This window comes from Lynx canadensis, chromosome E2, assembly GCF_007474595.2.
Source record: "Lynx canadensis isolate LIC74 chromosome E2, mLynCan4.pri.v2, whole genome shotgun sequence".
NCBI classification, from domain to species: domain Eukaryota; kingdom Metazoa; phylum Chordata; class Mammalia; order Carnivora; family Felidae; genus Lynx; species Lynx canadensis.
This window is the reverse complement of record NC_044317.1, coordinates 27,975,813-27,998,234: the sequence shown is the minus strand read 5'-3', so window position 1 is coordinate 27,998,234 and position 22,422 is coordinate 27,975,813. Positions and strand designations below refer to the sequence as shown.

At 41.4% G+C, this 22,422-nt stretch overlaps 1 protein-coding gene across 1 annotated transcript in view; it reads left to right on the top strand.

Annotated features, from left to right (window-relative positions):
• The window catches only part of NUP93 (nucleoporin 93), a 103,559-nt gene that overhangs the window by 25,845 nt on the left and 55,292 nt on the right, over positions 1-22,422 (top strand). The window contains exon 3 of the mRNA XM_030298431.2: positions 3,097-3,214. Within this exon, the coding sequence (XP_030154291.1) occupies positions 3,097-3,214 (118 nt within the window). The remainder of the gene's footprint in view (positions 1-3,096; positions 3,215-22,422) is intronic.

Below are 22,422 nucleotides of genomic sequence, written 5' to 3'. Positions count from 1 at the left end.
TGGCATGTGGGGTTGCAGTCAGTAAAACCTGTTACGGGAGAAACTACGCCCTTGCTACTTTTAGTGTAGTCCCATAGGTAAACAGGATTGCGAGCTTTTTAGAAATGGAGAATCTCACGCCCCATCCCGGACCTACCGAATCAGAGTCTACATTTTAATATGCTTTGCAGGTGATTCACATGTACAGTTCAAGTCTGAGTTGTACTGCTCTACAGGACAAATAATCCAGAGTCTCCAATAAAGAAATTGTAAGAAAAAAAATGAGATGGGGGAACAACCTGTAGATTAAAAAGGATTTAGGAAGCATATCGTCATTCACAAGCAGAGACCCTTATTTGTATCCCATTCCAAAAAAGCCACGCATTTTTAAATTATGAAATAATTGGGGAGTATTTTAGATCTACTTCAGAATAATCTGGGTGGTGGAAAGAGGAAGGTAGGTAGGGATTCACATGAAACGGAGTAGGCTATGACATGTTAATTGTTGAAGCTGGATAATAGGTACAAGGAAGTTTACTATTTTAATTTTGTATTTAAAATTATTTTTCTATAAGTTAAAAATTTTTTTTAACATTTATTTATTTTTGAGAGACAGAAAGTGCGAGTAGTGGAGGGGAAGAGAGAGAGGGAGACTCAGAATCTGAAGCAGGCTCCAGGCTCTGAGCTGTTAGCAGAACCTGATGCAGGGCTTGAACCCACGAACTGTGAGATCATGACCTGAGCCGAAGTTGGACACTTAACCAACTAAGCCACCCAGGTGCCCCGTGTTTTTCTATAAGGGTTTAAAAAGGAGGGCCCACTAAGATGACTATATTCAAAAAGGTAATAAATATTGGTGAGGTTGTACAAAAAATTGGAACCCTTGTACATCGCTGATGGGAATATGAAATGGTATAACTGCTTTGGAAAACCATCTGGCAGTTCTTCAGAAGGTTAAACAGAGAATTATTGTATGATCTAGCAATTCTACTTCAAGGTATATATATCCAAGAAAAATGAAAACATATATTCACACAGAAACTTGTACTTGAATGTTCATGGCAGCATTTTTCATGATAGCCTCAAAGTGAAAACAGCCCAAATGTCTTATCAACTGATGAATGGATACATACATAAATGTAAAATGTGATGTATCCATATAATGGAATACTGTTCAATTATAAGAAGAAATAAAGTGCTGATACAAGTTACAACATGGATGAATCTTGAAAAAGTGTGATGCTAAATGAAAGAAGCTAGTCGCAAAAGGGATGTATTGTATGATTTCATTTAGATGAAATGTCCAGAATAGGGCAGATCTGTAGAGACAGAAAATAGATGAACGGTTGCCAAGTGTTGTGGGGAGTTTGGGAAGGGACATGAGGAATGACTGCTGGTGGCTAGGGTTTTGGAGGGTGATGAAAATGTTCTAAAATTGTGGTGATGGTTGTACAACTCTATGAATACACTAAAACCAATTGAATTGTATGGTATGTGAATTATATCTGAGTAAAGCTATTATAAAAGGAAGGAGGGTGTTACCCTGATAGCCATGCTCCAGGCTTCACCCAGCACTACTCAGAATCATTGGGAGGAAAGTTGCCTGGGTGATTCTAATGTGTAGCCAGGGCTGGGAACTGCTGTATTAGAAAGTTAGCTATTACGGATTATTAGAAGAGAGCTAAGATTGCCTATCTGACATGGTAGCCTGGAGGAGAAACCTCAGAGATGGCATTCTAGTTAACCCCTCTAACATGGAAGAGACAAAAATCTACAGTGGGGAGCCCTCTGGGTGCACACCATCTATTTCTGTAGTACTTAGAAGAATAGAAATAAACACGGAGTCCTTTCTCTTCTCCAGTAAGTCTGTTAGTTCAGGACTGGAAATCTTAGGTGTCACCCCTATAAGTGTTAGGGTTATTTGTGCCGCCAAGGGGTCTAGCTTCTTCTCAGTTAGAAGGGACATGAACTTTGTCGGTGGGATTTTGGGTACTAAATCATCATCCAGGAGAAATGGTCTAAGCATCCAATTCTAAGTTTCTTTCTTCCAGAGAGTGTTCTAGATATTAGAAAGACTGTGATTTATAAAAAAAAAAACAAACAACAAACAACTCTTCCATTGTTACATTGCCCCAGGTGAGTAGAAGTGAAACCAGCCATATTTTTCCCATCTCTCTTCAAAAGCATTTATTAGGTGACAGGCTCCTGTATTATTGGACTGGGCAACAGAGAGGGAGCTTGAAGATGTGATAGATATGACGTTTGGCATTTATTTATTTAATACTTATTTTGAGAGAGAGTGTGTGCTCGCACCTGCACAGGAATAGGAAAGGAGCAAAGAGGGAATCCCAAGCAGGCTCCGTGCCGTCAGCACAGAGCCTGATGTGGGGCTCTGTCCCACGAAGCATGAGATCACGACCTGAGCCAAAATCAAGAGTCGATTGTTCAACCGACTGAGCCTCCCAGGTGTCCCTAGTGTTTGGCTTTTAAAGAGAAGCCATGGGGAACCAGCCTTGGATTTGGGTTTGACTGCACTTTGCAAATCATTGATGGCCCCAGACTTCGTTTTCTCAGCTGATGAATAAAGTTTCTACTGGGTTACTCCTGAAGCTTCTAAAATTTGTGGTTCACTATAATCTGTCTTTACAGACACTGTGAATACAGGATGGCGGTAAGAGTTTGTGCTCTGGAGCCTGATGACCTGGCTCTGCCGTTTCCTGGCTCTGTGACTTTGGATAAGTCAGTCAACCTCTTTGCACTTTAGTTCCCCCATCTGTATGTAAAATGGGGATTGAGACTAGCATTTACCTCATGATTTACTTTGCTGTAAAATGTTTGTAGTCTAGCCTATCATTTTATTGATATTCTATCATTTTATTTTGGCAAGTTCTTTAGTGTAATTCAGGCATGATCAGAACTATCGCTTATTACCAGATACAATACCGTGTCTGTTATTCCATGTGATAGATCTTTATGGAAAGGCATAAAAAAACCATATAAAAGTGTCTGGGCTGTACCTAGGAGGTTTTGAATAAAAAAATTACTCTCTAATATTTTATAAAGCATATTAGATGTCCTAATCCTGCTTTTTTCTCCCTGCCCTGTATGCTCATGTAGGTCAGTTCTCCTCGGGTCTCGGGGACTTGACATATCCCACATCTCCCAGCGTTTGGAGAGTCTCAGTGCAGCCACCACCTTTGAGCCTCTTGAGCCTGTGAAGGATACAGACATTCAGGTAAGAGCTGCCAGGTGCCAGGTCTGGTGCGGGTGGAACCCTAGCATGCAAACCAGGCTGAAGGCCCTGGACCTTTGTTGTCCAGAGGATGTAGGAATTTTAGATTTCTTTGTTAATTCTCTTCCCTAGAGATTAAGAGAATGGGAGACTCTGCTTTGGAGATGTGGTGGGGAACATCGGTTACTTTCAGAGTGCTCTGAGAGGCTGAATTTAGGAAAGCAATTCTGACCTGTGCTTTTTAGATTATTGTAATTATGAGAACAGATTTTCCTTCCTTCCTTCGGCTTAATCCAAGGCACAGAGACATTAGTTATAAGTTTCTCTTGCTTTCTGTGCTGGATCTCAAATAATTTTACTCTTTGTCTTCCACATTTCTTTTCTACATCTTACTTGTATTGGTTGGCAAAGAGCTGGGGAAAACTTAGAGTACTGTTTACTGAAATGTACTCATCGATTTCTAGGAAGTATTTGGCTGCATTAGAGGCACCAGGAAATGGTCTAATAGAGCACTCCAGTCTCATTTAACCTAACATGCCACTGGCATAATTGATTGCTGTTTTAATCTAATCAGAAACTGGTATGTGCGTGTGTGTGCACGCACACACACAGATTGTTAAGGAAAACCTTGTGATTCATTTAGTTTTGAGGAATTGGGAGGCTGCATTCATGTTAGAGTGAAGGGACAGTGAACTGCCATTTTAATCATTGATTCACATTTGAAATGAAAGGATGCAGGTTCTACAAAGGCAAACCATTGTACAGATGGGTACTAATTGTGTTATTATTTGGGCTCAGTTTGAATTAATACTCTCTACCCACTATCCTTCCCAAGAACTATTTTTATCCATCTAATGGCCACCGTTCTACTGCATTTATTCCATTTCAGTAACTGAAAACCCTGTGTTTGTGTTGAGTTAAATAACTATAGATGTTATTTTTCCTGTTATTGATATGTTTCCATAGTCTTCAGTTTTTTTAAATCTTGTGTACTAAATCATATTTGCTTGTCACCTTATAGATGCCTGCTCATTTCCATGTAATCTTTTTAAATTTTTTAATGTTTTATTTATTTTTGAGAGAGCGAGGGAGAGAAAGTGTGTGCGCTTGAGAGTGGAGGGGGCGGGGGCGGCAGAGAGAGAGGGAGACACAATCTGAAACAGGCTCCAGGCTCCGAGCTGTCAGCACAGAGCCCTACGTGGGGCTCAAACTCATGAACTGGGAGATCATGACTGAGCTGAAGTTGGATATTTAACCAACTGAGCCACCCAGGCGCCCCTCCATGTAATCTTAAAATGGCATGTGTGTGTAACTGTCGTTTCTGTTTTATTTTTAGCTGTGCCTTTTTGTCCCTTCTCTTTTACTGCTTGATGCTCTATAAACCGATACTTATAACAGGGATGAGGTGGGCAAAAGGGATAGAGCTCAAATTAATTTGAATAATCATATATTTTGAAGAGAATCCCTAATAGTGTGGAAGAAGTGGCACTCGCTATAAGGTTGTGTGTGTGTTTTTAATGTTTAAAATTCCAAAGAAGTTTTTTTTTTTTTTTTAAACCACCAGCTTTTAAATGTTCTTTAACATATCTGTAATACATATTTGGAGTACTCAGCACATTTAGTAATGCACTTCATGAATTCCCTCTGATGTGGTACTCCATTTTTTTGATTTGAGATATTAATGACAGGTTTATAAATGTATCGAGTCATGATGATCTTCTAACCTTCTGTTTAATGCATGAACGCTCTGCTTCAACACCCCCATTAGATGGTTTCCCAGCAGTGGATGCTCGGTCACATCAAAGAGAGTTTCTTAATTTGGAATGAGCATGGCTAAGAGTTTTGGTCCTGCACCACTGGGAAATCTTTGAACTTTGAGAGGAAGCGTGCTTCCATTTCAGAATTTTACCTCAAGCCTTTTCTAGAATAGCTCCAAAAATGCAAAATGGTCAATCCAAGAGAACTTTTGATGAATTGGGAATTGATGATCTAGACCTAAAGATTTAAGACTTACGATTTTCAAAATATTCTGTTGATTTCATCTTCTTGCCAACAAAGGCAAAGGAGAACTCAATTTAAGTTTTAAAGGGCTGAGGCCTTGGCTTAATCTGAGATGGTTCTAGTATTGATAGAGGTTAGAAGTTTTGTATTGTGGGGCTCACCCCACCTGTACTTAAGCCTCCTGTGCATACAGTATCTTCTTGTTTAGTACAAGAAGTACACTTCTTGTTTAGTAGTTAGATGTAAGTGCCAAGTCAGCTTTCACCCTGAACACGGAGCATTCTTTCTTTTAATCCTTCTCATTGCATTGTTGGTGTTCCAAGAAGAGTCAACTTGGTCACTTTCAGTTTTTTGCTTTTACAAAAGCCAGATGTACTTTTTGACAGACTTTTTTTCTCATTTATTTTAACAGCTTTATTTATTTTATCTTTTTAAATGTTGATTTATATTCTAGAGAGAGAGAGTGTGCACGGGCATGAGGGAGGGGCAGAAGGAGAGAGGGAGATGGAGAATCCAAAGCTGGGCTCTGAGCTGTCAGTGCAGAGCCCACCTTGGGGCTCAAACTCATGAAATGAGCTCATGACCTAGGCTGAGGTTGGACACTTAACCGGCTAAGCCACCCCGGCTCCCCTTAACATACTGAGATGCAGTCCACATACCATAAACCTAATGGACTTTTGTGTATAAATTTTTCCAACCAGTGCCGTTTTTGCGATGCGAATGCATCTTAATCCCACATGCCGAGTATCAGTCAGAGTGAATTTATTATGTCAGTTTATAAATTCGTAGAGGGAAATGCTGAAGGATCCTTTGATGGATGCTGTCCGAGGACTTTGTACCACCCATTGTTTATATTACTTAGAAGCCTGAAAAGGCATTTCCCCATGTGTAGATATACATATAGATACGTGTGTAGTCCTTTTCAGTTTGATGAACATTGATTCTGTTTCCTTCTGTTTCTCATGGAAAGCGTGAAATTAATAGAGGATTTTCACTGTTGCTGTTTGGTGGTTTGTCACGACTGATGATGTTGGCATGCACTGAAAATGCAATTTTAAAAGACTGTAGTGGCCAGCAAAAGTAACCTATTAAAAAAATTTACTTAAATCTATATGTATGGCTAACGCTAGGAGAATTTTTTAAAATATGTATTGGTTTTTCTTTTTTGGAAATGGTTATAAAGAAGCCTGCATATTTGTGTAATAGAGGTGAAGAGCAATGGCTGTTAACAGAGCAGGGCACCGCGATGACCGTACTGCTCTGTCCTAAGTTACTTCGTGGTGCTTGCAAGCACAGGCCTTCTCACAGAGATCCACGTGCTCACTTCTGTCTTTGGAAGAAAAATATCAAGGGCAGGTTGCACATCTTTACTATGATCTGAACGGACCTAATGTACCATGGATGATGTGTATTATATAGTAATAAGGTGCGAATTTACACAGTTTGGTTATATTGTGGGCTTTTCACTAAATTACATGTATATTTCAAGAAGGCTGTGTGGAAATTGCCTGAGTTGGCCATAAAAATGGGAGCTGCAGTTTCTCTGCATTAGGCTCTATTACTTCCAAATGGCATGGGACCAAAATATAATAATGTTATTGCTAAACTTTATTGTATTAGATTCCTAGGGCGGTCACAACAAGTTTCCACAAACTTAGTGGCCTAAAACGTTAGCAATTTGTCCTCTCACAGTTCTGGACTCTAGAACTTTGAAATCAAGGTGTTGGCAACACCATGCTCCCTCTGAAGGCTGTAGGGGAGAATCTTTCCTTTTGTAACTTTTGGTGGCACCAAGCTGTTTCTTAACTCCGGTGTCTTCCTCCATCTCCACAAGATTTTCCTCCTCTGTGTCCAGTCTCCCTCTCCTTTCTCTCATAAAGACACCAGTCATTGGGTGTAGGGCCCATCCTATATCCAGGATGATCTCATCTTGGGATCCTTATCTTAATCACATATGCAAAGATCATATTTCCAAATAAGGTCATATGCACAGGGACTAGGAGTTAGGATTTACACATGTCTTTTTGGTGGGGGGACACAGGTCAACCCACTACACATACAGTGCCAGAAATTTTAAGACTAAATTAACCGTAATTAATGAAACATCATCAAATCTAATTCTTTCATAGCTGTATGGAATATTGGGCTAAGACATCTATTGCTAGTTGTTCCAGTGATTGCAGACCTCAACCAGATATCTGATCTCGCCCTCATCATTCTCTTTGGGGCCTTTGGGAGGACCCCTATCTGACTTCAGAGTTTAATAGTAGTTACTCTTTCCAAACAGACTAACGCTCCAATGTGTTTTAACATCTTCCGTTTTCTTTCTTTTTCTTTTAAGTTTATTTATTTATTTTGAGAGAGAGAGAGAGAGTGAATGAGTGTGCGTGAGTGGAGAAGGTCAGAGAGGGAGAGAGAGAATCCCAGGCAGGCTCCATGCTGCATGGGGCTTGATTTCATGAACTGTGAGATCATGACCTGAGCCAAAATCAAGAGTCAGATGCATAACTGACTGAGCCACCCAGGCACCCCAAGAGATATCTATAGAGACGTTTTTCAAATAGAAACAGTTTACTTTTCTAAAGCATTACATACTAGTGTTTGGAGTATGTATCAGTCGGATTAACTTGTGATACTTTACTGCAGTGTGGGGAATAAACTTAAGAATTCCCTGAGCTTACACCAATGGGTTAACAAGGCATAAAGAATTAGACAACCATAGGATGTACACACCCAAGTTTGGGTAAACAAGATTAGATAAACGGGGCAAAGGCCCCCAGTATAGGACAAGTGGGGCAAAGGCCTCCAGTATGGGACAAAGGTATAGGAATAGGGAATCTCAGGATGAAAACATCCAAGATGAGGTACACAAGATTAGGTATTCAGGGTGGAAACACCCCCCAACTTAGTACAATAGCAGAAAGCTGCTTTCACTGGAAGGAAGGACCAAATTAGGTAAATGGGTAAATAGGGCTATAGACTGCTGCAGGGCGAAGTTGCCCGGAGCAGAGCTAGTTAGCAAAAGAAAGGTGCCTTGTTGACCCTGAGGTAGCATGCTCTGTCTTTCTTGTCCCCTAGACCTGTTTAGGTAAACAGAGGTGGTGCCTCACTTCTGCTGTAAGTAACCCCCCGCCTAGCGCCAGGATTTTCTTTTGTATTAACCCAAACCCTTAACACCACCTATCTTCAAAACCCCCTTTTCCCTCACACCCATGAGTTAGTGTTCATTATTTCATTGTCTCTTTGTGCACACCCATCACCACGTTTGTGTCTTCTGATCCTAGCAGAAACAGAGCAAGGACCCTTAACTCGGGGCTCTTGTCTCCTCTTGGACGTTAGCCTCTCTCGCATTTTTAATCCTGCATCCCGCTTTCTTGCTGGACAAGAGAGAACTCCAGACCCAGAGTCTGCAGTGGTAGCCGGTGGTAGCACACTGCAGTAGAAGGAGCTGCCTTGTGTGTGTGCATGCATGCATGTGTGGGTATGTGTGTGCATGTGTATATTTGGACTTCAGCCACCTGTCTTTAGCCTAGAGTAGTGCCTCTGAAATGTCCGAGGCCTCACTTGTGAGGCTCTCCTCATGTGCGCCTCTTTCGCGGCCTTCTCAGATCTCTCCCCACAGCCTACAAATGCAGTGTGTCCGTTTTATTGCCTAGGAAAAAACCAAAACTTTCCAAATGTTTCCCCACAAAGTAAACAGAAATTGAGCTTATGTTCGAATTAATTTAGCAGTCCATTTGGATCTTACATAAGTGATTCTTATCTATTCAGATCCTTCTACCAAAAAACAAAAAAAACAAACAAAAAAAAAAAACCCAAAACACAAAAACCCAAAAAAACAAAAGCAGAAAGAAGGATCCTGTACGGAAGTTCTTCATAATCTGTGTAAATTTCCAGATGGAAATCTGTCCTGCCCTGTATGAGTAAAGAGAAAATGAAGTCTTAAATAGTGGATAAAATAACTGTATCAAAATTGGAGCCAGAGAAACTGATTTATCAATTACAAGGCTAATGATGCAATAATAATTCACTTGTCAGACACTTGTCTTGCCTACCACATTGCATCCATAATAAAATATTCATTGTTTCCTTCCTTTTTCTGCCCTTGGCCTTGGCAATGTAGAGTATGCTCAGACCACTCTTAGCTTATGTTTTTTAAATAATCAGAAGAAACTAAATAGCTTTAGTAAGTATAAAAATGAATCACTGCTTGTGTAACCCATTATCACCTAAATTGTTATTTTCCCGGTTTATCTTTTAATTTTATATCTTCGGAATTAAGAGACCGCTGCTTAAATGGAGCTATATATAACAGCTAAGCAGAAAAGTGGTTGTGTTGCTTACTAATTGTGTGTTTGTAGTACTGGCAAGTTGTTAGTGGGGAATTGGTTCCAGAAATCCTGTGGCAGTTTGTTTTGTTGGAAAGAGGGTCAGACTTGCCTAGAGTGATTAGTGTGCTAATAGCAGCTCTTCAGGAATATTACTGGCAAAATATTAATATTGAGGAAGAAGTGTGGTAAGCTTTCCCTCGCTTAAGCCAACTGCGGGAAGGTGCAGTCTGAAGGGATGAACGATATCTGAACTCTGGGATTATTTTTAAGTAGCCCTTTTCATTTGTTTCTAGAAATTGAAACTACTGAGCGTGTATACCGAGGACAGGTCTGACCAGAGCTGCTTTCGTAAATTTAAGGAAGAGATGGGGTTCGTTCATTAAGAGTTGCATCTGTTTGCATGCTGATAATTTGTGTAACAGTCCTGAGAAATGTTTTAAGTGGGCAAAATATACCTAGCTCCCCTGTTGTTTCAGCTGTTAGTATGCCTGAGCAGGCTTTTCTGTGGTGGTGATCTAGCCCACATTGGATGATTAGAATTTTTGAATCGATGGCACCCTGAAGGAATGAGATCTTGCTCTTTAATTGTTCTCACGTAATATAAAAATATAAGAGAATCTAAGAGCGTGAAGGTTTTTAGTTAAGCATTTGTCTTTATTGACCTCCTTGCTTATGTTCCTCTTGCCCCTAAAAGAGTCAGTGGGAAGTTGATGGTAACCTTTCTTTTGAGTTTTTAGAGGACTTTAATGGATATTTGAATCTTGCCCTTTTGCAGCTTTGTAACAGCTGCTTATCCTGGACTTAAATCAAACAACCTATAGTTAATGTCTTGGGTTCACACTAGCTAATGAATCCAATTCTCATGGGATCCAAAGCCCTGCTAGCTGGAGAGAAACCTTTTCCTGGAACAAACACCAGGTACGTTTTAGGCCAGCATTCAGTTGCAGTGGCCAGACTGCATATGGAAAAGACCTCCATTTCACTGTGCCTCAGCTTCTTGTTCAGGGCGGTCATGGTGCCAGGCTTTGTCTCTTGTGTGAACACTGCAGTGTCCACGTCACTCCCACTTAACAAACATATTTGCTATTCCTTGTCGCTAGATCCTGACCCAGGGTAAATCTCAGAGCTGGTAAAAACCAGTAAACATGTAAAAAAGAAAAAAATAGTGTCTTCCCAGAAGCTGGTTAATATGCCATCCTGTTTTGTGTTTGTAATTAGGTATTCTGATCCTGATTACTGGGGTAAGTACTGAAATGATTTAATTTTTCTGCCTGTCTGTGATAAGGGAAAAGGTAGGCATTGTGGTCTGGTGGAAAGTATGCAATTACATTAAAGTATCCTGTGAATGGAATTAAAAATGGTAACTTTGGAATAAAAATGGGTGTTAAAGGCGTCGTCTGTGGAAAATGTGAAAAACTGCTTTTATGTGAGCCAAGGATATAAGATTTCAGCCTTTTTACTTATCCATTCACACTTACTCCTGAATGCAGGGCTTTCAGAACAAGCAAGTAAATGGATGCTGAATGCGTTCTGAGCAAGCAGGAAATGACAGGCTTCTTTGTCTTCTCAGAGGTTTCTTATATCCTGTAGTGAGCAAGGGAATATCAATTACCAACTAAAGAAGAAAGAAGTTGGAATGGTTCTGTAGAAGTGTTTTTAGAAGAAGCCCATGGCTAAAATATTTATCTAAGAATTTAATAGAGCACTTCAAATATTGGCCAGGCCCTGGTGCCTTTGAACCAGAGTTGAGTCATCCCCTCCCTCCTTCGTGAGCTGTCTCTTAACCTGCCGATATCTATTGATGCCCCAGCACTGTGGAGACGGGGAGCATATATTGTCATCTTCAGTCTGGTGTCTTTAAAAGTTGCTTGGTTTCAGGAACCAGAAATGGGCATGTCTTTTCATCTGCTGACCTATTTGATACTGGAGTGAGTGTAATTTAAATGGGAGTTAAAACCTCACTGATTATCGAACACATTACTGTAGACCAGTCCGTCATTCTCAAATGGCAGCCCTTGACCCTGTGTATCACTTTGATCCGCTTGCTGCGGCACCCTGTGATCGCTTACTTCCGTTTTGGATTGTTCGACCTGAAGCTTTCCAGGCCGGTAGCCTGATGTGGCTCCTTCCATTGTTATCAGTTGCAAAGTGTGGTTCTTCGGTTACAAAACTCTGGGGTCCAGGTTCCTACTGTATCCACTAAAAATCCACATTCTGTGAAGGAAGTGAGAGGGAGCTCAGACAGGGGAGACCCCTGGTTTTGCTTCTTTTTGTTTGTTTGTCGGGGACCAGGAACAGAAGAAGCTGGGAGAAAGTCTGGGCAACATCCTTCACGGACAAGACCTGTATTAGAATTTCTTTTGCTGCAGAGCTCTCAGAACTAGTATGTATTGCTTTCTTTTTAAGCTTTTCCCCCGTTTCACAGATGCTTGGCTTCCATCTTGTACTTCAGATATGGAGAGGTTCAGTGAGCCCCTCAAGCTCAGGTTGCTGGCAGCCGAGCCGAGACTAAGGCCCTCAGTTCTGACAGCCCCGGGTCTGCAACGCTAACGACGCCACTTTAATTATCTTGGAGGATGGAAGGGCGAGGCCTTGCCTCTCACCGTGGAGTGGCTGTGAGGCTGAGATGCCATCAGCCAAATCCTGCCTGTGCTTTTGAGAGAACCGCAGCCCTGGAAGCACTGCCCAGAGGCTGCTGCGCGGGGCTGGGCGTGACACGGCTTCCAAGAACTTGTACAGAAAGAAGTCTGGTCATATGGAACATATTTACAACCAGCACCAGGCAATTCATTTAATTTATAAAACAAAGGGGAGGATTAGGCCAGCAGAATGCAAGTGGGAGGGTGGATTTACTGACTGATTTTTATTATTACTACCTGATTTGGTCTCTTTCTTTGAGTGACATGAGCAGGATATGAGGGAGAGTTTCCTCTATTCCTCCCTTTTCTTAAAAAAAAAAAAAAAAGTTTGTGTATTTTAAAATGCTGTCACTATCTTAGGGACAGGCTGAAATGGCCATGAAGGTTATAATGTGCTTGATTTGTTCAAGGTACCAAAATAATCTGGTGTGGTATTATCTGGGAGCACTTTGTCTTCTGCCAGGTTTTCTCTTATCCACGGTGCATATCAGTCTCCCATATTGTATTAGATAGGACCAGCGCAGGACCTGGGAATCCTTGGTTCATGGGCATTCACAGTAGCACTTAGTTCTGTGACGGGGTCCCAAACTGTCCCAGAGGTCTTCACGGCGAAGAAGTATAGTGGTTGGTGTTTTTCTTTTGGAAGGTGTTTACTGAATCGGTGCCTCCCAAATGAGTTTGTCTTAGGCTGAGAGATGCTCTTAGAAAAATACAGTACAAATGAATTACTAGGAGAAAAAGAAATAAAAGACATGCAAAGGATAAGCCTTAGTTTTTCTAATTAAATTCAGTAGACATAAAATTACTCCATCAGCTTGCTATAAAAGTTCTAAATGCTTATTCTCTGTTTTTGTACTTACCTGCTGCAGACCAGGCACCACCTATTTGGGGACTGGTGCTCCTTCAACCACACTTTGAGTAGCGCTAGTTTAAATAGTTGTATTTCCACTCCCCCCCCCCCCCAACCTATCCTCTTTCTCCCTTTCCTTCCTTACTTTTCTTCCTTTCTTTAGTTTAAGTGTTTCCTGCTGGCGTAGTGAATCATGGCACTAAAGACAAGTTTTTAATTCCTGTCTTCTGTTTTAGCCCAGCTAATATTGAGGAGGCAGAGCTAAGGTTTACTGAACATTTATTTTGTCAAGACACTATACTAGGGGGCTCCTGGGTGGTTCAGTCAGTTGAACGGGCGACTTGGTTCTGCTTCAGGTCATGATCTCAAGGTTCATGAGTTCAAGCCCCACATCAGGCTCTGTGCTGACAGTGCAGAGCCTGGTCGGGATTCTCTTTCTCCCTCTCTCTCTGCCCGCCCTCTGCTTGTGCTCTCTCTTTCTCTCTCTCTCTCTCTCTCTCTCTCTCAAAATAAGCAAACTTCAAAAAAAAAAAAAAAAAGACACTGAACTAAACACTTCCTGGGTTTCTGGTAACTATTTCAGGCGTATACTATTGTCAGCTGCATTTCACTGATGGGGAAACCTAAGGCCTGCAAAGGCTAGATATGCCAGACTTGAACTCCCTTCTGTTGGTTTGAGTTCAGTACTATGCCCTTAGTCCCCTAGGTTTTAAATTTCATTTGTAGGTCAAAGCTGTTTGGTAAAGAAGTGAATTTTCAAGATATATTTGAAAGAGTAAAGTAGTTGAAGTATTTTAGTAGAAGTACTGCTCAGTGATTGCTCATTTAGAGCAAAATAAAGGCCAGAAAGCCCACAGTGAATGGATGTGGTGGGTATCGCGCTTATTTATATACGCTTAGTAGTCAAATCATGTTGACTGAGGGACAAAGCTGGAACATGCTTTCTAAACCTTTACACAAATCCCTGCTGGTTTGGGGGTGTTGGGGGTGGTGGGGGGGGGGAGAAGTTTTGCAGGAAGGCCAAACCTGCTTCATCCGTTTATCTCCAGGTGCTTGCTTTTTTGCCATAGTTTTGTGCTTGCTGAGCTGTCAGTTTAATTTACTGTCTAAAGCTCAGCCTATTATTCCTCGGGTTTGCTGCCCTACAGGTATACTGTAAAAGGTTTCTGTGAAATCCTTGAGTAGCTTTTAGTTTCGAAATGCCAAGGCTTTGTGCTTGTGAAAATAGGTTGTGTTCAGCTTCTTGCTTGATCATCTTTGTTTTGTTTTGCTTTGCTTCTGAAGCGGAGCTCAAGTTAGAAGAATGATGCTAGAAGCAATTTAAAGGGCACATCCAGTTTTTTACTGTAATCCTGAACTATTGATTGTTGACTTATTTGTAGGTTTAATGCAGACCCATTTCCTTACTTAGCGTCTGACTGGCCATTAAGCTCTGGCAGTGTGCCGGAATGTTGAAATCTTGCATCTTATAATATGATTTGGCTGTCTAAGGGTATTATGTGTGTTTGGTTTTTATGGACACACACAAGGCCCTTAACTCTGTGTGTGCTCCAGAATACAGGAAAGAATTTCTCTATAGCGAAATTACTCCTGTCTGGGAGACAACACAACAGTGAGGTGACCTGGAGTCGTGTAGATTGGTGCTCTTTGGACTACCTGGCTCTTGAAAATAAATACAGACTAACATAGCAGAATCTCGAGAAGAAGGCCAAGCAGGGAGCTGAAAAGACATGGTGGTGATCCATAGTAGGGCACAGTTAGGCACTCCCGTGTAGGTAGCCCTCAGCATGTGCCTGGTGCCACTCTCCTTGTATGAAGTCGGAATTAGAGTCTAGCCGAGGGGCTGGTAAAGTGTTCTTACGGAGGGGGCTAGGCTTAGAGAGGTGGGAGGAGAAGTAATCATTGTCTGCAAAAGACTTTTACCCTCCTCTTTCATGACCTAGACACCTCTTGATTGGAAGAGAGGGTGAAGCCCGAGGGAGTTACTGACAAGAAAACATTAAATTTGGGATTTTGAGAGTGTGAATAGGAACTGAATGGCTCTAGAGAAAATCCGGTTCTCCCCCTAATTACAAAAGTAAGACATGCTTAATTCAGAGAACTTGGAAAATGGCCCCCAATTACACTTTCTTGACTGGCTGTATTGCCCCTCCAAGTTGTCCGAACAGCCGGCATTTGGAAGTGTTGGATTGTTTTGACCAGGTAGTTGAGATTATAGAACATCAGTTTGAAGTGACAAGGAAAATGGATTTAATGGAGAGATGATGGATTAGTCCATGAAGTATGTGTTAGAGATCGGCTATAAAAGTGACCCTCATAGTTCAGAATTGGTCAATTCTTACAAAACAACATACGGTCTTTTCCTTTATTCTGTAAAAGTAAAGCTTCCTAACGTGTGAAGGGGAATCTGAGACATGGCTGGTTTTATGAATAACTATTATGTCATTTTACTACTCCCCTCAAACCATTTGAAAGAATCTGTGACTTTGTCCTAATTTGGAAGATGTAGGGGAAAGGAACAGGCCAGGACTATTATGTGAACTTTGAGTGGTACACCATAATAACTCTTCCATTTGTGTGATACTTTGCAGTGGGCTTTGCCCATCACCGTCTTCTTTCTTGTGGTGGAATGGGTTGGATGGGTGTTGACATTGTTTATTTAGAAGGAGAAGATACTGAAACCAATATGGAGAGTTTACTTACTATCTAAAGGTAGAACTTGAACCCAGACACTTTTTTTAAAAATATTTATTTATTTATTTATTTATTTATTTATTTATTTATTTATTTAGAGAGCACAGGCGGGAGAGGAGGAGAGACAGAGGGAGACACAGATTCCGAAGCAGGCTCCAGGCTCTGAGCTGTCAGCACAGAGCCCGATGTGGGGCTCAAACCCACGAACCGTGAGATCATGACTTGAGCTGAAGTCAGACGCTTAACTGACTGAGCCACCCAGGCACCCCTGAACCCAGACACTTCTTAATGCATTGCCCTGTGTCCTTTTTTTTTTTTTCTTCTTTAAATGTTGTACTTATCCTTGAGAGATAGACACAGCATGAGTGAGGGAGGGGCAGAGTGAGAGAGGGACACAGAATCCGAGGCAGGCTCTAGGCTCTGAGCTGTCGGCACAGAGCCCGACACGGGGCTTGAACTCAACAAGCCGTGAGATCATGACCTGAGCCGAAGTTGAACACTCAGCCAACTGAGTCATCTAGGTGTCCCTTGTCCTGTGTCCTTATTATCATGCCTTGTTCAGGAAGGCATGGGATGAGGGTAAATTGCAGGTTTGTTTTTTTGTTTGTTTGTTGTTTTTGCAGACACTAAGCTAGGTCTTTTGTCACTGGTCATTTCTTGATGTTTTGGTCTTTCCTTTCAGACCTTTCTTTAGCTATTTCTTTGAAGTTGCATTTCTGTTTATTCCTTTCTGTGTGGAAGATTTGCGAGTTGACTAAATCAGTTGTAGAGACGAAAATGTTAGAAGAGTAATACCATAAACTGAACGGTGGCAGACCTCACTTTTCCCGTCTGCGGTACACTTTGGAACAAAAACGATACTGATGTTTGTTGCTGCTGCTGCATAGTTTCCAAATGCCCTTTCTGTGAAGGGGCTCAGTCTCTTGAGACTTGTCATACTAGCTAGAGCCTATCAGCCTTGTTTTTACTGTCTGAGTAGGTCTTTGGTGCCAAGCAACTGCAAAGTGGCCAACTGGAACGCATGTCATATTTGAAACTTCGGGTGGATTGGACTCTCAGAATTGAGAGCCCATTAGGGGTGAGGTTTTCTGTTTTTGTTTTTGCCAGCTTTTGCTTTTTATTCTCCCTCCCTCCTGGTTTCTTTCCTCTTTAGGCTATCCTCCCTTCCATTGTTGTTGTCTGTTCTTTTTATCTTTTCTCCTGTCTTCCTTTCATTCTCACTTTGTTTCTGTCCTCTGCGTCCCACTTTCTCTGCTCCTCTCCCCCCGAACGTTTCAGACTGGCTGTCCCATCAGCAGCAGCTATTGCTAATGGGGCAGTGTACCTCCTTTTCCCCAACCATCTATTAGCTGTGAAGTCGTGGCTGTTAGGATGGTTCCTGCAGCCTTGGAGCCTGTACGGCCACAGCTGTCTTGCAGTAGGGAGCGAGCCTGGGCCGGGTGAGAGCTGGGTGCTGTGTGAGCCTGGCCTTGCTGGCTGCCTCTACCTCACATCTCTCATTACTTCTGTTCTCAATTGCATTTGCAAACCCCCAAAGAAACGGAATTTAGTTTTATCCGTCTACTTAACTTGCTTATATTTTGCTCTTTTAACAGAGCTGATGTTCAAGTGCATTTCCTTATATTTGGCCCTTTCCTATAGCCTCTGCTGATACTCTGCTTTTGTTTGTTTTATTTTTCGTGCCCGACTCGGTTTGACATTGAGGATATGTAAGAATTTTCTCTACGTAGCGAACTAAGGTTTTGGGTGAGGGTGTTACAACCTTTCATTCTTTTTGAGGATTGGTTTTACATTAAAGCCAGGTCCTAAGAAGAGGGAGTTATGGGGAAGAAAATGACCAAAGGAAGGAGAATATTTGAAATTCTTTCTCATGTTTCGGGAATTAAGTTATAAATTAATCTAGCTCCCAGTTTCATATGTGTTCTTCACCATTTGTTAACTATTCATCCAACTAGCTCGTTTCTTGGTGGGGGAGGAGGAGTGTTAGGGAATGGGGTTTATTTTGGAGCAGCAGACATATTGCAGAGCCCTTCAAGGCATCTAAGTTTTTCACTGGGGGTTAGGAAGGGAAAGGAGCTGCAAATCTCATCTCTGTTTTTGTATTAGCTTTCTGCCTCAGGTTGGTTTAATTTCCTACTCCATTCCTCTCATGCCCTGAATGCCTTTGGCAAACAGAAAGCCTTTGTTGGTTATTCTAAAGGGTGGTGCCCAGACTAGCAGCATCAGCATCACCACAAATTAATTAGAAATGCAGATTCTCAAGCCCCACCCCAGACCTACTAAATCCAGATTTCTGGAGGTGAGGCCCAGAATCTGTTCAATAAGCCCTCCAGTTTGAGATGGACCAAATTAAATGATGACGGAAGTCTAGTGTAGGTATATCCTGCTTCCCTGGCCATCTCTGCCAACTTTTAAACTTCATCCACCTGTGGACCAACCCTGAACTTGGAGCCTGCAAAGCAGTGTGTTTATCTTTTCAGTGTTTGAGTCCATCAAGAATTTGTAACCACCCCTGTTTGTATCTTTGTTTCATGAAGGACACAATGATCAATAAAATATATCTGAAAAACATATATATATTAAAAACTTATGACTTCTAATTGGTCATTGATTACTTTTTCACTATGAGGTATCGACTCTGAGACTGAGGCTGTAGCTCAAAATACACTGCCTAAAAAGCAGTCAGAGCCCAGAGGGGAATGAAGAGAGGGAGACAGGAAAGGGAAGTGGAGGGATTAATAATCCCATCTTTGTTAATCATCATTATCCTCTCTGATCGCTGTGAGCGGATGTGCTGTTGCTTCTGCAGATGTTAATAATTCATGGATGGACTATGCCAAAGGGAGGCCTTAAATCTGGTCTCTCAGCAGTTTAAATACACCGTCTGCCATCAGTAGGAGCCAGGAGAGATGAAAGATGGACTTGTTGTTTTTATTCATTAACCTGATTTTCTCTGCCTTTCTCTTCAGCTCCTCTCATCCTCATTTTGTTTACCTTTTCATTTGCTTCTCTATGTGCCCTCCTCCTGCATTAAGTGAGTCCTGGGGATCTTGGTTGGGTCTATTGTTAATGACATTAGATTTTACTTTTCCTTCCCTGCTAGTAACAACAGATGCCGTGAGAGAAAGCAGAGAGGCAGAATAAGTATTTCCTTGGAAATGTCTAAATCAGTCTGCATATTTGAAAAATGTATTAAAATGTGCAGCCTGTGTCTTAGAAATCATTTGAAATGGCTTCTCTTTGTTTTGAAGACTAATTCTATTATATAGGCAGTTGAAGATACACATAACATTCTTACTCCACGTAGGTCTGGTGTCATTTCCCCATGTTATAGATGAGGAGACCGAGACACGAAGTGAATGACTTGTGTAGGGCTACCTAGAAGCCAGTTCTTAACTCCAAGACCAGTATGCTTTCCACTAGACTTAATTACCTCTTCCTTTTAGAAATCATATGTAGATAGCCTTGAGAGACATTTTATCAATATTTCACCATATTCATTTCGTTAGTAAGGCTTAAACAGAAATTAATTAGATTAAGTTCGAATAATACATGGGTAGCCAGCTTCATAAGGAACACTTCCGATTAAACTCTAAATGTACATTTGCCAAGAAGCACCACAGTCAGAGAAGGTTGATGACAGTCTGCACTTGTGTAAACATTTCTGGAGCTTCTGATTAACAACCCTCAGCAATTTATAGGTTAATCAATAAATATATGATAAGCACTCAACCCTGTGCATGAAGCTTTGTTAAGCACCCTAAGTGGATATGAGACAGTCCCTATCTTTAGTGGATTTTCAGTGTTTTAGGTTTGCCTGAGGGGATTTGCTTACCCGCAATGCCCCACTATCAACTTAAGCGTGCAAGATGGCAAAGTAGTAGAACTGGAAATGTTGAAGCCACCACGGTAGTTTGCTGGAGGATTTAGTGGTAGGAAGCATGTTAATAAAACTAGACCATTGTCTTTAAAATGACTTCCACCCATGTCACTGCTGGAAGGCTGGTGGAGAGAAGAATGGTATGGGAAAAGCAGATTTTAAAATCAGGCTAATTTTCATAAAAAATTTCAGAATTGCAGGTCCTTTGTGTTCCTGTTGTAGAGGTGAGAGGCGTGCAGCACAGAGATGAAAACCTGACTGGGTGTTTTATAAGGCATCATAAGTTCCTGGGGCCGAGACAGGGCCACCTGTCTCGCTTGCCTTTGTTGTCTGACCTGACCTGGAGCGGTGGGGGCCTCCTCTCCCCTCGGCCGCCCCTGTTGCCTCGCCGGCATCCTGTGGGGCATCTGCTTCACATTCATTCTGCTGCTATTCTCATAAGTTTTCCCCTGGTTATTTTTTGTTTATAATTTTCTTAAGGGTTGCATCCTTGAGTGTAATTCTATTACATCTTAATGCCACATTTTGTTTATTGCGTTGAGGAATGCCATAGTCAACTTTTTAATAGGGTTAATGAAAAAATAGAATCCTGCCTACAATTTTCCTTCATAGAAAAATTTCAGGAACTGTATTTTGTATGGCAGTGAATTTGAAACCCTGACCAGATAATGGAATGCAGGTTTTTCCTGTTTAAGTCATTGAGGATTGAATAATTTTAGTAATCCTTTTCTTTCTATTGAGGAGCCTTTTTTTTTTAAAATCACTTTCTGATCTTATCAGTGTTTTCCAGCTAATAGTAGAAATAGAAAATATGTGCAGAAAAAAAAATTACATGAAAGTTAAAGTTTTAGTATCTCTTATTTAAAATAATAGTAACAGGGGCGCCTGGGTGGCACAGTCGGTTAAGCGTCCGACTTCAGCCAGGTCACGATCTCGCGGTCCGTGAGTTCGAGCCCCACGTCGGGCTCTGGGCTGATGGCTCGGAGCCTGGAGCCTGTTTCCGATTCTGTGTCTCCCTCTCTCTCTGCCCCTCCCCCGTTCATACTCGGTCTCTCTCTGTCCCAAAAATAAAATAAACGTTGAAAAAAAAAATTTTATAAAAAAAAATAAAATAATAGTAACAATATGATGAACCTTGCTTTAGTAAGCAAATCCAAACTCTGACTATCTGCATTTATAAAGGAAATCTTGGGGTGATATTTAGCTTTAGAATTCCTTCAAATAACAGCTTCCCTACTGAATTAAAAATAGAATTTGTTTAAAAGAATTCTATTTACAATCAACCTGGTAAGAAATAACATCTGTTGTGTAAAGTACATTGGTAACAAGAACTAGTAAGCTAGAAGCCCTTCTTTTGTATCCACCATTATCCCCATGTAATAACTTAAGATGCCGTGGAATCTGGGACGCAAGCACATACTCGAGCAGTTTTTCTTGGTACGGTGTCTCATAGTGCTGTGCAAAGAGTTCTGTAAACAAGAAACCCACATCCTGAACCCAGGACCTAGACCGGGTCGCTGTGTGACCTTGGCCAGAATCTGAGTTTCTCTGTCCCTTATTTTCTTAATGTGTGCCACAGGAAATAAATGAATTGCCCCTGAAAATTCATGGCTATGATTCTAATGAGTCTTCATATACTTTGGGTTTATATATATATATTTATATATATATAAAATGTTTATATATTTATATAATTTTTTGATTGAGGTAGAACTTCTTCATATAGTCTACTCGTTCTTGTCAAAATCACTTGCTTCCTCTATCTAAATACTGAGGCTGATAGATGCTGTGTGTGTGTGTGTGTGTGTGTGTCTGTGTGTGTGAGAGAGAGAGAGAGAGAGAGAGAGAGAGTGTGTGTGTGTGTGTGTGCGTGTGCGTGTATGTATGGGACAGACAGTCACAGACTGATAGAAAGCTCTCCTCATTCTGAGTTTCTGAAATCTGGGACTGCAGTGAATTGCCCTGGAGGAATATTTAAGGAGAGATCTTTCCTCCTTCCACTTTAGCCTATTCCCATTAATGACTGCATTTACTGGGGAACTACTTCCTGAAAACGTGTTTGAAGTGGAAATCTTACATCTGAAATTACGTTCACCCTGGTGTGTTAAGTTTGGGCCTGCTTCTACACCCTCCTCCCACCCTTTTTGGTTTATAGGCATACCAGAGGCAGAACTGTATTCTGGGGCAGCAGAAACTCCTTAGCTTCTCCCTGCAGAGGGAGCTTTCTTTTCCCTGTTTTTTCTTGACCCCTGGGCAGATGAGTTTGCATATGACCATCAGAACCTTAATTTGTTTTACTGCTAAATAATGTCTTGCGGAAGTCAGCTGATTTCTATTGACTGCCTAAATCTAGGCCCTCACTTAAAACAATACTCAAGGTGAAATGTCATTGATAAAATTAGCAGATTGCTTTTTCATTCTCAGCTGATTTGTCAGGACAGATCAGCTGTGAATGCCACGCCACTGACTTTGGGCCAGGACCATCTCATCTTCCCTGAACCTCCTTGGCACTAGATAGATGCAACGGAGAAGGAAGCCGACTTTGGGAATTGAATACTGTTGGTCATGATGCTTAGTCACAGAGTAGAGTTCGGTGCCTCTGCACTTTGGCCAAGAACCACCTCAGCATCCGTCTTACTACCTAAGGCTGCAGTGATCTCAGGGAGCTAAAGAGATTTGAAAGAACAAACAACAAGCAAAAGTAATATTTAGGTCCTCTTCAAGTAGTTGCCTGTATCTGCCTGGGTGGGGTCTAGTGAACACTAATACAAATCAGTGAAGTGGTTTTGTTGAGTGTCCACTACGGACAGCACTAT